Source organism: Myiozetetes cayanensis, unplaced genomic scaffold (assembly GCF_022539395.1).
Source record: "Myiozetetes cayanensis isolate MyiCay16 unplaced genomic scaffold, myiCay2020 scf6-25, whole genome shotgun sequence".
NCBI lineage: Eukaryota > Metazoa > Chordata > Aves > Passeriformes > Tyrannidae > Myiozetetes > Myiozetetes cayanensis.
Genome location: NW_026087853.1, coordinates 38,488,552 through 38,503,763, shown reverse-complemented (window position 1 = coordinate 38,503,763; position 15,212 = coordinate 38,488,552). Strand labels below are relative to the sequence as shown.

At 48.1% G+C, this 15,212-nt stretch overlaps 2 protein-coding genes across 7 annotated transcripts in view; one reads left to right on the top strand and one right to left on the bottom strand.

The window, feature by feature from the left end:
• NR1H3 (nuclear receptor subfamily 1 group H member 3) overlaps positions 1-5,640 on the bottom strand; it is a 31,218-nt gene extending 25,578 nt beyond the window's left edge. The window contains exon 1 of one of the 6 annotated variants that reach the window (XM_050336074.1): positions 5,489-5,640. Coding sequence is in view for 3 of the 6 variants with exons in the window: in XM_050336069.1 (XP_050192026.1) it covers positions 5,096-5,153 (58 nt within the window). In the remaining 3 variants the exon portion in view is untranslated. Of the gene's footprint in view, positions 1-543; positions 3,483-4,215; positions 4,367-5,095; positions 5,323-5,488 lie in introns of those variants that run through there. The other 5 variants (XM_050336069.1, XM_050336070.1, XM_050336073.1 and 2 more) reach the window with 5 other exon arrangements.
• A 50-nt stretch (positions 5,641-5,690) lies between these two features.
• On the top strand, positions 5,691-14,878 carry ACP2 (acid phosphatase 2, lysosomal). The gene is made up of 11 exons (XM_050336078.1): positions 5,691-5,812; positions 5,904-5,999; positions 6,071-6,157; positions 8,442-8,594; positions 8,940-9,038; positions 9,198-9,287; positions 11,506-11,638; positions 11,714-11,802; positions 12,408-12,514; positions 12,737-12,912; positions 12,995-14,878. The coding sequence occupies exons 1-11, from the start codon at positions 5,717-5,719 to the stop codon at positions 13,129-13,131; spliced, it is 1,263 nt and encodes a 420-aa protein (XP_050192035.1). The 5' UTR covers positions 5,691-5,716; the 3' UTR covers positions 13,132-14,878.
• The last annotated feature ends 334 nt before the right edge of the window (positions 14,879-15,212 follow it).

The window sequence follows — 15,212 nt, the reverse complement described above, 5'->3', positions numbered from 1 at the left end:
AAAAAGGGGCACATTTGATTTGACCTCTTCATGCAAATGCAGTTTTGTACAAGTCACAAAGAAAGAAAATCACCTAGTAAATACAAATGACCATTTTGTAATGTAAACATTTACTGTGAAATAATACCATAAGTGGATGCACATAGACAGACTGTATTGTCCTGTTTTGCAAGAAGTATTACTAGGTGAGCCTAACCAATTAGATTAAAGCTTCCTTTTAACAAAGTATCAAATGCAAGCTTAAATGAATTATTTAAATCACTCACATTAATCATGCTTTATATCAGCAAGTGGGAAGCCTTGATTTAAACCAATCAACCTTGTTTGCCTCATAGCTGCAGCAAGACCAGCAGGCCAAAACTGCCCCGTTCCCTGGAGGAAGATGGGATACAACTCCGTGCCCTGGAGTTGGTTTCCAGAAATCTTACGAGTGTATTTGCCAATATTTTTTTAAAACCTTAAAACAAACTAGAAAGCCTTACATTCCAGGAGACACCTACTCTCTTGTCAGTCACGTGCTTCGGCAATCAGTCTGATACTCACCTAACATCTTATCTTTACATCTCGGAGAGGTTTCTATGAGCACACAATACAACCTGACTCTGCAGCATGGCTTTTAAATTGCTTCAATTCTCGCATCCCACGAGGTAGTTCTCCTACTTAATCCTAGAGACATTAGTTTTGGCCTGTTCAAAACAAGAATTAGATTTCTTATGCTCTAACGTTTTCTTTTAATTTTGTCAACAGCTTCCCACTAAAACATTTATCTGTTCCCCTTATTAAACCTACTGGGAAGGTCTGCAGTGCTCTGCTCTCCTCTATTAGCCTTTGCCCTCCCCAAATAAGATACTTAAAGGCTTGATAATGTTTACTTCAAAATTATTTATGGAATAATACTGAAATTGAGTATATCACCTTAAGGTTTTCTTTTTGACACTCAATTTTTGACACTCAAATTTTACCTTACAGGAAATAACAGTTTTGAGATCTCCAAACCTAAGGTACAAGCTGCAATAGCTCCAGGGGTGTCTCCTTTTTAGTGAGGACACATGAAAGGAATTTGTATATGATCCAAAAATGGAAAAAAGGTATTTTGTCCTGAGCAGGAAGTCACAGAACAAAAACAACACAGGAGTGCTAAAGTAAGCCATTGTACCATTTTTAATTGATAAATTTTTAAGGTCTGACTGAACATGGACAGCCTCTTTTAACAGTATTATACACATCTCTCAAACGCAAAGTAACTACAATACAGCTTCTACCTGCAGTAACCACAATGAAAACGGTAAGTCAAATGTACTTGTATATTAGCAGAAATATGATCTAATGACAAAGTTCAACCTGTTTGCAGCCTAAATGCAGACCTGTACCTGTCAGCAGGAAGCACTCCCCTAATTCCCTCCTAAGATTAAGTTCTTTTCCACTAAGACAATTTCCACAGCCAAGAGAATGCAATTCTGCCTTCCTAAATTATTAGGCTGTAAGGAAAACAAGGTAACTTACCTTACTGCAGACCAGCAGAATGTTTTCCCCCAGAGAAACAAGATATCTTTGTACAGAATCATAAAATGGTTTGGGTTGGAATGGCCTTAAAAATCATCTAGGTTCAACCCCCCTACCACAGGCAGGGACATCTATGACAGGCTTCACCTCAGTTGTGGAAGACCGATGTTTCTCCAAGACTGTCAGGTGTGTCAATCTTATTACTGGTGGGGGAGGGAAAGGAGGGAGACTGACAAACAATCTGATAAGCTTTCCTATTCAACATGCAAAGACCCACGCATCTGCAACAATGAGACTTTCACAGCAGCTGCTTCCACAGCAGAAAGCAGGATCACCCTTCAACGCATCTAAGACAAAGCACATAATATTCCATACTCTCCCTTAGGCAGATGAGCAGATGGGGTCACTTCTGAAAAACAGCAACAGTTAAAGATCTTATATTCTAAACTTAAAATTTTAAAACCTGTCAATCTTGATAGCCATACAAATCACAGACCAGATCTAATTACAAGAGATATGACTTTTGAGCTCTGAGACTGTCACCGCTCGATCAAACATTTAACAACAACAAAATATTAATCCTTCTGTTTACCACAGAACAAGCGCACGGAGTTGCGAGGACTAATCCGAGAGAAAGGAAGAGAAAGTCATAGCAATCAAATGCACTTTAACGCCCTGGAAACATGACTCTTCCTGCAGGTGTGAGACAGGGATGGAGATGGGGATAAGGCAACAAAAATGCTCTGTACTTGTAGGGCTGCACGCCTGTCCCACACACCCTCTGCCTGCCTCCCTCCTGCACAGCCAGCTGGTAAGGGAAACATGCTGACACGGCACAGGGAGCTGCAGCAGCAGTAACTGGAAACAGCCAATGACCGTAACCCAAGGCACACTGCCAGGACACACTAATTCTGCAATAAAGTTTCCTGCCTCTGTTTTTTTTAGATTAGGCAATTTATATACATATATATATATAGTCCCTGCTATGGTACTTCTCCCTGCATCCCTTCACAACACGAGTAGCTGCAAGTTTCCTCTGGCAGCTACAGAACCTCCGAGCATCTCTGCAATGACCCATGTTCTATCCTACCTGAGGCTGGTTGGGTTTATTTCCCCCATCTTTTATTTGGAGAGGTGGAAGAAGGTCGTTAAATATTTTTATCCCTGCTTTTCTCCAGCAAAAGGAGATGCACGAGCACATGCACGTATGAGAACGAGGTATTACCGCAAGTGATCTCAGAAGGGGTCACACCAGGAAGCCAGTCTGCCTTCAGAAGTCTTGAGGTAGCAGTATCTTCTGGTGAACGTGCCACAGGTGTGATAACAGAGCAGCGCAGCCAGGCCAAACTCCACCTGGTCCTGGCACGATGTGTACCACATCCGATGCCCTCTTTCCACAGCCCAAATGAAAGAAGGGTTGAGCTTAGCAACTCTTGGCTGAAGTTTTCAAATAGTTTTTGCTTTTGTAACTAAAAGGTAAGATACATTTTTCTGTTTCTATCCCAGCAAGGGGGTTATGGCTTGATTAAGACTCACATAATTAAAAAATCAAGACCACTACTCACTAGAAGAAGAAAAAACAACTTTTCCTTCTGTTTCTACTCAGGTATAGCCTTCTCTCTGACACCCAGGGAACAGCAGATACTCCACACACCTTGGAACAAGCAGCAGATCTGAGAGGACTCTTCCCTACAGACAAACATAACCTGCAGTCATAGCCAGAAACTGTCTGACACACAGTGATCCAAACGGTTAGTCAGAAACGTGACTCAGTGTCAGAGACTCCCTCAAGAAAAGCCTTGTAAAGGAAGGGCCCAGCTGTCCCTTTAGGAAAAAGAGCGGAAGAAAGTTTCAGGAGACAGAGCACTTCTCTTTGACCCATGATCCAAGGTTTACTTCCAGTCAATACCTGTCTTGACAAATCTGTGGACCTTAGCACCCTGAGCGTCAGTGAAATGGCACAATGAAGAGTAATCACCAGCGTAAGCAAGGCTACCTTTTAACAGCACTGTGCAAACTGACAGCCATCCAGACAAGTTTGTGTCCTATAAACCTCGCGATGTGGGTTGACAGGATGCAACAGGTGAACGAGACAGAGAAACGAAGTGCTGAGCGGAGGAGAGGAGAGCTAACAAGTTACCACAAAGCAAGTAAACATCTGACAGCACTTCCGGAGACAACAGACAGAAATCCGGGCTCTTCAGATGCAGGATAACAGCACGAGAAACTGACACCCCTCCCCAGACACCTCCGACCTCCTCAGCAGAGGGACCCTCTCCGACGGCGCGGCCGCGCAGCTCCCGCCAGCACAGACCGCGCACGGCGGCGGGGACAGCGCTCCGGACCCGCGCCGAGACCGACCCCTTCCCTCCCGCCCGCGGGGCTCGCTCGGGACCCGCCGCCAGCCCGGCCCGCACCCCGCCAGGCCCCGGGCGGCTCGACGGGACGGGCCGCCGCCGTCCCCCTTCCTTTCCAGCACCTTCCAGCGCCGCCCGGCCCGGGCCGGCCCGCCCGGCAGCGCGACGCGGACGGGCGGCGCTACAAGCCGGCCCCGGGTCCCGGGGAACGCTGCGGCCGCTCGGGCCGGCGCAGGCCGCGGGGCGGGACAGCGCGGCCCCGTCCCCCGCCGTGAGCCTCGGACACGCGGGGCGGCCCCGCGGGCGGCGAGGAGGCGCCGCCGCCCCCGCGACCGGAGCTGGCGCGATGAGTTACCGGCGCGGGCCGCGGCTCCCGGCGATGCGCGGCCGCCGCCGCCCCCCGTGGCGCAGGTGCCCGAGCCGCGGGCGGGAGGGGCGGCTCGGCCCGGCACTGTTCCCGGCACTGTTCCCGGCACTGTTCCCGGCGCCGCGGCGGAGCTGCCGTGATGTCACGCGGGCCTGGGTCACGTGCAGGCCCCGCTCCGCCCCGCGGGTCCGGCGGGACGCGACAGCTCCGCGTCCCCGGCGCCGTCCCAGCGCTGCCGAGTTACCGGCGCCTGGAGCCCCGTGCCCCGCGCTCACCGCCCTCGGCGCAGCCCGGAGGAGCGGAGCGAAACCACCGTGACCAGCAGCAGAACAATCCCAAAGCAGGTGCCGCAGGAACTGCGCGCACTCCGCCTCCGCGGAGAACCTTCTCTTTCCAGCACCCGCCACGAACCTCCTCTCACTGGTGCGGTATCCGCAAAAAAATACAACCACGCGGCTTCGTGCTCTCCTAGAGATACGAAATAGAACTGATTAAAATTCACCAAGCATTCGAGCATGAGCAAATTAAACACGTCTGTCCAGCTGAACTTCGTGTATTGCACCAAGCCTGCCCTGACATAACCCCTGTGCTTCATGAACGATTTGGCACTTAATAAGACCTTACGCACAACTTCTAATGCTGCAAACTACAGAAAGTTTTAAGCATATAAACACGTACAAAAGAGCTGGGTTTTGAGCCATTGGGCTTCATTGCTACAAGATTTCTTTGCAATCGCGAGAGCCATGTTTCCTTCTTTTCTTAAAAGAGAGAAAGCTAAGAACCCCACTACTAAATGGAGACGAGCACTAAATATCACTAAATTCGCTTAACTGTCTATGATTTTCCCCTCTATTTACACGACACCTACTGGATCCTCGGCCAACGATCCAGCGGACGCACACCCGGCAGCAGAAGCTGGATTTCATCTCACACTCGTCTAATTCCACCAAGCTTCGTAAGGAACTACCAAAACCGGGCAAAACACGCCAATCCTGGGCAGCCTCTTTGCCAAGAGCCAAAAGCAGCAGCAGCAGGGTTCCAGTTCCACACAGACAGGCATCCTCAGGCTGACCCGAGGGCACCTTCCCTACTCCTCCTGCCCACGAGGAGTTTACCCAGGAACGCACGGACGGTTGTCAGGACACCGTAAACCCCTTTTGTCCTAGAGCAAGGCCACGGCGAGAGAAGGAAAGCAGCGCTTTATTCGCGGAGCCGCAGCGCGGTCGACACCGCTGCACCCTCGCTCCCGACCCGCTCCTACCGAGCGCCTCCGTGGCCGCAGCCCGTGACAAAGCCGACAGCAAAGCTGGACGCCGCCACGGCGGCGGGCTCGGCGCGGCTCCCCGCGGGCCGAGCGGGGCCGTCCCGCCCCGGGATCCTCCTCCTGGGGGCGGGCGCGGCGCCGGGGCCCGCTGGGGCTGTGCGCTGGGAAACCGCGTCCGTTCGGGCCCGCGGCCCGCCGCGCTGCGTTCCGGGCGGTGCGAGCGCCATGGCGGCCGCGCGGGGCGGCGCTGTCCTGGTGCTGCTGGCGCTGTGCCTGCGGCCGCCGCCCGCCCGCGCGCGGAGCCTCCGCTTCGTCACGCTGGTGAGGGCAGCGGGGGGCGCCGGGGGGGCGGCCGGGCCGGGCCGGGCCAGGGGGGCCGGGCCGGGCCGGGGTGACGCGGTGCCGCCCGCAGGTGTACCGGCACGGAGACCGCTCGCCCATCAAGACCTTCCCGCGGGACCCGTTCCAGGAGAGCGCCTGGCCCCAGGGATTCGGGCAGCTCACGCAGGTGCGATCGGGTCGGGGCGGCGGGGCCGGGCCGGGGGCCGGGCCCGTCGGTAACGCCCGGTGCCGTTGCAGGTGGGGATGCGGCAGCAGTGGGAGCTGGGCCAGGCCCTGCGGCGGCGCTACCGCGGCTTCCTCAGCGACACGTACCGGCGGCAGGAGGTCAGTGTCGGCCCGGCGCTCGGGGCAGCGGCGCTCTTGGCCGCCCCAGGGTGCGGGTGGCTTCTTCGGGAAGGCAAACGCCGCCGCTGGGCCGCGTCTCCAAGTGTTTTCGTTCCTTAGCCCGTTCCCACCGCAGCAGGAGTAAGAAGAGGGGCCCGAGCGCAGAGTCTGTGCTGAGCCTGGCCGCGGGGCGCGGATCGGCCGTGTCTCAGCGCTGTCCTTGCTGCGGGAGCGAAGGCAAATCCGGCCAGAGCAAATCCAGCAGCTGCAGCACCGCTGAGAGACTGATAGAGCCGCCCTCTCTGAAGTCCAGGGAACAAAACAGCAGTGCTGTGTCGTAGTTGGTACTTGTTTCTCACTCGAGAGTTTGGGACTTTTTTTTTTTTTGTCACAGTAGCTCACAAGAATGCAGCCCGTGTTGGCCCTGCCCTCCCCAGTGCACTTCAGATACAACTTCACCAGTCTGTACATATAAGCAGTAGTTACTGACCAGAAATGACCCTGTCATTTGCTTCTACCTGTAAGGTATTGACAGCTTCACTCCCCTAAAGCTGTTAATTTCTTTCTCTGTCACCAAATGTTGCCACACTTTGTAATAGTTGAGAAACTGCTAGGTTTCTTTTGAAAAAAGTTACATAGCCCTTGTGGAACCATGTGCCGAGCACAGGGGAAAACGTGAAATATCAAAAAAAGTAAGGAAATAGAACCACCATCCGCAAGTACCCCTGCTGTTACTAAGAATCCCCATACAATTTTCTGTCTTTGTTTCTTCCCTATAGGTCTCCCCAGTGAGAACCCAGCTTGACATAGTTCAGATTACATCGCTTCTTTGACATTTGCTTCATCAACAAAACTTCCAGCATTGGCTACAACACAGATCCTTTAACCTTCCTTTCCAAACATACTTCACTCTTATACAGCTCTTGCGAGTTGAAACTATTTTCGTTCTCTTGCTCGAGAAGGAAAAACAAACCAAGGCATGTGCAAACAAAAGCTGTTCTGCTAACCAAGCCTGAACTCCTGCTTGAGTTGAGCAACCTCCCATGTAAGAAGTGTTGCCTCTGGGTGACACCATATGACCGTTTGTCACCTGACTCAGCGACAAGCTGGAGCCCTAGCAGAAGGTGCTGAAGAAAGCATGTACACCCACGGCTTAATTGTTTTTTTACAACACTTCAAGAATTAGATCCTTATCTTTTAAAACATTACCGTTTTATTTCTTCAGAATTTACCAAGGATGAAAGCAAACCTGTCTAATGACTGCAGGGTCGTTTTTTTCAAGCCACAGTTTAGAGGTGAAAGTGGGTAGAAATTGATGTTGGAGAAAAGACAAATTTTTTTTTTCTTATGACTATTAAGTTCTGAGATACACTTCACGTGAGAGATATTACACATATTTTTTCATGTAATTGTATATATTTTTTCTTATGTTTCTCCTAACATTTAAAAAAATCCTTATATTTACATTGTATTTCATTCTTTGGGCTTTCTATTCTTGTTTCAGATTCAACATGCTGTTTTCTAGGACATTCTTTTATGATTTCCTGTTGATCCTCTTATTTTATCACTGGTTTCTCTCCAGTCTCCCCTTAACTGTTTTCAATACACAGATACCAGAATACTAAAGTTTTGCCATTTTGACCTTCTGAACATTGCTTTATTTTTCCCATTTCTCTTTATTTCTGGCTCAGATATCTCTCATCTGAGCTCTGGAATTATAGGTCTTGGCCCATTAATCCCAAGAGACTACAATTATCAGATAAAAAACCCAGCTCTCCCTTTCTTTCTTCCTTTCCTAGTCAGATCACTCATCTTCATTTCTCAGACAGAAAAACTGAGGTTGGAGAAGCCATTTTTTTTCATGGGCACAGCTGGTCATTCCTAGAACCGAGAATTGAATGCAGGAGCTTGCCTCAGCCCTGGTCTGTAAATACAGCGCATTTCCTATCTGTGCCTATTGTTGTATGCACCTCTGTCTTGCTCTTCTCTGACTCGTCTTCTTATTCAGACTCCTCTCTATCTGTAACCTCTGCACAGCGCACCTGGCTATCCCACTGTCCAGACCAGACCACTCCAGTATTACACACCAAAGTGTCTTTGTGTCTGTCCTTACAGTTTCGTACAGGCTGACATCAGCAGACTTGGTCACTTCAACTCCTGTTATCCTGCTGTCCTTGAGCAGGTGCAGGGCACTTGGCAATGCTCCTGGCTGAGTGTATGGTCCTGTGCCCGAGCATTGCCACCACAGTAGCGTCACTAATGGTGCGTGTCCCTGTCCTGGCAGATCTTCATCCGCAGCACAGACTGTGATCGGACACTGATGAGTGCAGAAGCCAATCTGGCAGGCCTCTATCCCCCAGAGGGACAACAGATGTTCAACCCTAACATCTCCTGGCAGCCTATCCCTGTGCACACAGTGCCTGAGTCTGAGGAAAGGGTAAGTACATCTCAAAGACATGTATTGACTACTGAAGTAGTGTAGTCTCCACAAATATTTGCTACAGTCTTGATTCACATTGTCTTGAACTTCTCCTGGGACCTACCCTGCAGAGGTTTTTCTGTTCTCAGAACAAGATGAGAATTCAGGGGCTGTGTTCACTCAACATGTCCAGTGCAACACCCCAGCAGACCACACATGGTCTGGAGTGTGTCAGCAGGAAGTACTGAGGCTGTTTATAGATGCACCTGCTAGTCAGGGTTTCATTACAATGGCACATGTTGACTGCAAATTCTGTACTTCGGTGTTCTTGGTAATCTGCCTGCTCTTGTTGTCTCTGCCCAGCTACTGAAGTTCCCTTTGACCCCCTGTCCGCGATACGAACAGCTACAGACTGAAACACGGCATTCAGCAGAATACATAAATAAGACCAAAGAGAATTGGGTAAGTGATTGTTTGCATGAGATAAGGTGGTCTTAGGCTTGTAGTTAAAAGTATTATCATGTCTATATAATCTGAGCTTTGAGAAAAGGGTAGAGATACCAGTGCATGTAATACAGTATGAGATTAAAAAAATGAAGGTCTCTTTTCTCAAACCTGCAGCAATTCCTGAAGATGGTGGCAAATGAGACTGGGATCCGGGATATCTCGCTCGAGAGTATATGGAGTGTGTATGACACACTGTTCTGTGAAGTAAGTTTGGCCATCATCTTACAGCCACTGGAATTTGGTCTTTAGAATTTGCTGGATTTGGTAGACATTATTTTGCAAAATCTCATTAAACAGCTTTTCACCCTACAGTTAGAAGTAATCTTCTAATTTCAGAGTAATAACAGTTCCCACTCACTAGAGGCATGTGTTAAGAATTACCTGTTTTTGCACCCTATAACCTCCCACTCTGTAACTTAGATATGTATTGTGTCAGGAGTCAGAAAAAGTCCCACCTGCTCTTGAAAGTCATTAGAAAATGACTGCACTCTGAAATCCTTAGATCTCTCTGGACAAATCTGAGTCAACTAAGGTAGAAATGAGATCTCTGCAAACAAGAGAAGCGTTACCTTTACGATTTAAATTGGGAGCTTAAATTAGGAGTATTCCTGGTGCTACCTCTTGTCTGTCACTAAATCAATCCGTTTTCTTTATGCGCTTCTGTTAATGCCATCTCTAAAAGTAAATACTGCTCTCCTAGGTTAAGTGGGATTCACTCACATCTGTTTTTTGACCTTTAAGGTCCCTTGTCAGAGAAAGACCCCAGAGACAAATGTTACTCTTTTACTGTCTGGGGTGGTGCACCGAACTCTATATTCGCATGTATTTTTGCTGAAAGCACATCTCATGAAGGCTTAAACAAAATCAAAACTTGGGTTAGCTGTTCTGGGATATGCAAAGGTAAAGGCCCTGTATCCAGGAGACTTACAGTTGTTACACGCAACTTTGTCTATAACTGTACAGTATGATGAAGTAAATTACAGACATCTTTCACATCGAAGTAGCTAATTATGGAAGAAGCAGTAAACCCAAGCATTTTGACACTATGTTGCAATAATTCTATGGAGGTGCAAGGCTACTTCGCTTGCTGGCAGTGTTATACAGTGGTATGTACTATTTTGGGGATGTAAAAGATAAATCAGCGTGGAATTGCACTTTGGTGTGTAAAGCAGCATCTTGGGTTGCTGCAGGCTAAGAATATTTCAGTCCAGAGCTGCACTGCACTATGTGAATTTGCCCTTTGTGTCACAAACCCAGTCTCCTGTCTTGTAACAATCACAGTGAATCAACTTTTGTTGGTAATAAAAAAATCCTGTGGTCAGAGAGATCAAGAATTTAAAATCTTCCAAGAGTCACTTAATGAGCTTGCAAATGGCCTGAAAGGCCAGCTGAAAACCACTATAATCCCCAAGAACTTGGAGAATAGCTCACTGTCCCAAAACCACCAGAATGTTTTTAAGGAAGGGGAATTTCAGAACTATACCCTCAAGCTGATCGGTCTCTTCAGCTACTTTGGTTTTCATCCTTTTTTCTCAGTCATGCAAACTGTGTCCTGAAGCGAAGGATTGTTTTTCTCACCTGAGCTACTAGATTAATTCTGCTGTCTGGCTGGAGACAATAAAAAAGTCCAAGAAATTGCTGAACTTACCAGCTATTTATTCGCTTTGTAAATTAATGAAGAACTAACTAAATATCTTAATTGCTGATGGGAATTTCTCTGAACCGCTCAGACAGAATGGGCCCTTAAGGATATTCAGCCTCATCTTCTGGCAGTCTAATGGGATATGTAACAGAAAATTGTTCCAAGTAGTGCTGGGAAACCACAACTGCCTTTTTGTCTGCCATTATAACTAATCCTTTCTTGTAATGGGTTGGCTGCAAAGCAACTTCTTCTCTTGCTTCCCAGTTTTCTGGCTTCTGGGGTTTGAGTACAGGGCTTTATCAGTGGTGCATCCCATTGTTACAGCCGCAGAGCACTTCCTAACTTTCTCCAATGCCCTTCAGTGGCCCTCAGAACCTTCAAGGAAACTACTGCAGGTCCACCAGAAACTCCAAGCTTGTGTTCTCTCATCTTTTCTTTTCCTCTTTGACCGCATGCCAGCTGCAGGGCAGAATGAGCCACATGTAAAGTTAATGCCCTATGATTATTGTATCCGTGTTACAACATAACCCTGCGGCTTCTAGATTGTAAACTTTATGCTTCTCATTATTAGTTTCTGAAACAACATTAAAACCCACATATATTCTTTGTATGCAGCACAGCAGTGTGAGGTCAGAAGCATAAACAGGAAAGGGGCATATTGCATATTTAAGAGTATAGGAAATCAGTAGCTGTATGGGCAGGTGTCCAGACACCCTCCCATTCTCTGAGTAATGTGCGGTCCGTGCTACCTGCAGATGAGTATTCCTTTTCTCCTTCTAGCAAGCCCACAAAATGGATTTGCCTGTATGGGTGACACCAGATGTCATGATGCAGTTGAAGCAACTGAAAGACTTTGGTTTTGAATTTCTGTTTGGGATCCACAATCGGGTAGAAAAAGCTCGTCTGCAAGGCGGTGAGTGCACCAGGGAGGGAGCCTTGTGCTGCTCTGTCTGGTTTTTGCCTCTTACCAGCTGTTCTCTTTCCTCAGGGGTCCTGCTGGATCACATAAGGAAAAACTTAACCAAAGCAGCAAATGTTTCTGCCCATCAGAACCTGAAACTACTTGCCTTTTCAGCGGTAAGTCAGAGCTAGGGTGCTAGTTTATAGCCATCTCATCCTGCTCCACAGGGGATTGGGGCTTGGTGATAGTTTTAACCCTTTCTAGCTTCTCTACAGCTTATGCAGTGATCAGGACATGCATCTTTGCCTCTGGCTAGGTGGGAGGCGCAGTGTCTGGCATCATTCTTCTCGGGCCTCTGATGAAAACTCCCAGTGTGGTCTTTGTGCCTTTTAGCTCAGGCTCATGGATGAGACTGGCAGACTTTGGGGAACCACTGCTGTATTTACTTAGTAGATGGGTAGATGCTACTGTAGTGTGATGTTTCAGAAGCACAGATACAGTCATCTCCCCTTTCCAGCAGCCTACTGACTGGAAAGTCAAACATCTCTCCCAAACTGCTCCCTAGAAATTAATTCTAAAAAAAACAATGCAGAATATATATGGCAATGTTTCACTTCCTCCCCTTCCCCCTCTGTCACAGATCACTGTTCTGGCAGTACAGTTCCTCTCCCTTCTCTAGATGGAAGTTACAGAGATGACATCCCTTCAGCGCTGCTGTGGTCTGAGCTGCCCTGCCACATCCATAAGGGTGACTGATTTGGTTTTTTTCCCTCTTTCTCAGCATGACACCACACTTGTGGCACTGCAGATGGCTCTAGATGTCTACAACAAGATCCAAGCACCATACGCCTCATGTCATTTATTTGAACTGTACCAAGAGGATGATGGGTGAGGGCTGCAGTAAAGACGTCTGCTCTGATTTCACCTCCAGGGTTAAATACCTAGGCCAGGCTCCACCCTAGGGGCATGCAGTCTTGCTCCTAGTGGCAGACTCTCACGAGGAAAATTTATGAGAGTAAAGGAAAGGGTGTGCACACTGAGTTTTTGGGAAGGGATGACAAGCTAGAGAAAAAAAAACAGAAAAAACATCTTCCTGTGTTTTGTTTACAGTAACTTCTCCGTGGAGATGTTTTACCGGAATGAGAGTGGGAAGGAACCTTTCCCTCTGACAATCCCTGGCTGTGAGCATAAATGCCCACTGCAAAGATTCTTGCAACTCACAGATCCTATTGTTCCCCAGGACTGGGAGCAAGAATGCAAGGTAGCCAGCAGCATCCATGACACAGGTGAGCCCAGGTTGCACCAGAGTGTGGCAGAAGGGGAAAGCTTGGACAATACCATGCTGACCACTTGTTTTCTCCCTTGCAGAACTGTTTGTGGGTTTGGCTGTGTGTGGATCCATTCTCCTTCTCCTTATAATCCTCCTCTTGACTGTACTCTTTCGCATACAGTCTCAGCCCCCCGGCTACCGGCACGTTTCCAATGAGGGAGAAGAGCAGGCCTGACAGTTGCTTCAACTCCTTCCCCGGTGGTAGGGGGGAGCTGTGTTGCCCCTAAGGATGATTGGGCACCTTCACTTACTGAGCCACCTTCTATTTTGGCCTTTGCTTCCCAGAACGAAGCTGGACTTGATTTTTGGATGCTTTCTAAAGGTGACATCCCAGCGAAAAAGGACTAAGCTATTCTAGTGGAAGTAACACCTTAAGTTTTAAGCCAGTATACTGTGTGGTGCCCCTGGTCCTCATACAGCTTACCTAGTCTGGCATTCCCAACATGGCCAGTTCAAGTTTTCCTCCTTTCAGCTGATTTTAAATGTTACCACTCATCATGACTCTGGCAAAGAAGCTTGGGCCTCCAGCAGCTGCCACATCCAGTTGCATTTCTCTTCAGGGTCAACCTGTTTTGAGTGCTTTTCCCTCACACCATAGTGCTGCTGATGGTGGGAAGGCTGGGCTTGGAGCTCACCAACGATGCACCAAGGTTCATCTACTGTCCACGCAGAGGGAACTGCTGCAAATGATGGGAGACAGTGGAAGTGTTTCCTGAGGTTGCTGCCAAGTGGCTGCTGCCAAGTAGTTGCTGCTGGCAACTGGTCTTTTTTTCCCTCCTCGCCCTGTTGCTCAAGAGAGGACTGGCCAGAAATCAGGGCAAGATTGAAAACCTGGCAGTAGTTTCTAGGATTCAGCTCAGAGTAGAATCATAGAACCCAAAGCTCTAAGAGCTTCAAGAGAGAGAGCAATTCCTGCAACCATAGCAAACCCACACTCCATTTATTGAGCAGTGTTGGCTCTAGAAAGTACCCATAGATAAGAAACCCGGGTTCTGTCTAATGATCCAAAGTTTGAATTTTACTTCCCACCTCTGAACTTCAAGTACCTATGAAAGTATCCAGTACTGCAGGCAGTCCAGATTTCAGCCCAAGGAATATGCTTTATTAGCAGAATGTTTTTATGCTGCAGTTAAGAGATGTAGCAGAGCTGTTTACCTAAGACTAGATGAAATGCCAAGTTCTATAGTTTTTCTTCCTGTCTTCCCTACTGGATGGAAAAGAATCAAAAAAACCCCATTAAGGATCAGAGTTGGCAGGTGACTGGACTCCTTTATTTGCCACACTTCAGCATTTTGTCCAAAGCGTGATTCTTTCTCTCCTGGCTGGCCTTTCAGTGACTGCAGCTGCTGCAGGGACTTTCACGCCAAGTGCTCACTACCTGCCTTGTATCTTTTGGCAAAAAATGAGACTGCAGCGGGCACCAGAAGCACAGGCTCTTCACATGGTGATGCTGCACATTCACTTCCCACTTTTACTTCCCTTTCTGGTGCAGTTCCCTTCCCCTCTTGGCGGCAGAAGCCAGTCCTTAGGTTATAGACATTTCCTTTTCTTGCCCTAAGGGGTACCATGGGGACTTTTACCCACACCATAATCAGCATCTGCCACCATGGGAACTCTAAATCAGCAGAAGTAGCTTGCTGTTCTCAGCATCTTCCTCACCTTTTTGTCCGCTGAAGATATAAACTAGTTCTCCTGCACAGCAAGACAGTCGTAAAAAAAAAAAAGCTCCTGCCTGTGAGAACAGGCACAAGAAAGGGGTAATAGAAAGTGCATTTCAGAGGACCAGACCTGTTATTTTTAAAGGCTCCAAATTTTGCACACACAAAGGAAACGTTTCTATGATGATTTAGACGTTTTGACTGTGAATGACTTTCTGTAATTGTTCTGATACATTTCATTATTAAAATCAAATTCGCACTGAACTCTACTCCTCTTCTTCTCTAAGAGTTCGTGGGGCTAGCACCAGTGTGCTCAGTGTTGGAAAACAGGCGGAACTTACTGCAGCATATCCTCTCCCAGAGGAATTCCATGTTTCACAATCCCACATATAGCACAGGGAGAATCAAGATAAGCTATTTTGGACTGCAGCAACTATGCAAAGATAGAGCTGATAATGCATCCTGCCTGCCCTACTTGAAGTGGTCCATTGCAGACCCAGTACTGTGACTGGTACTTCCACCACTGTTCTAGGTCTCGCAGCCCTCTTGCAGAAAGGTCTCAAACTTCCCCCCTACAAAAGCAGTTCAGCAGAATACT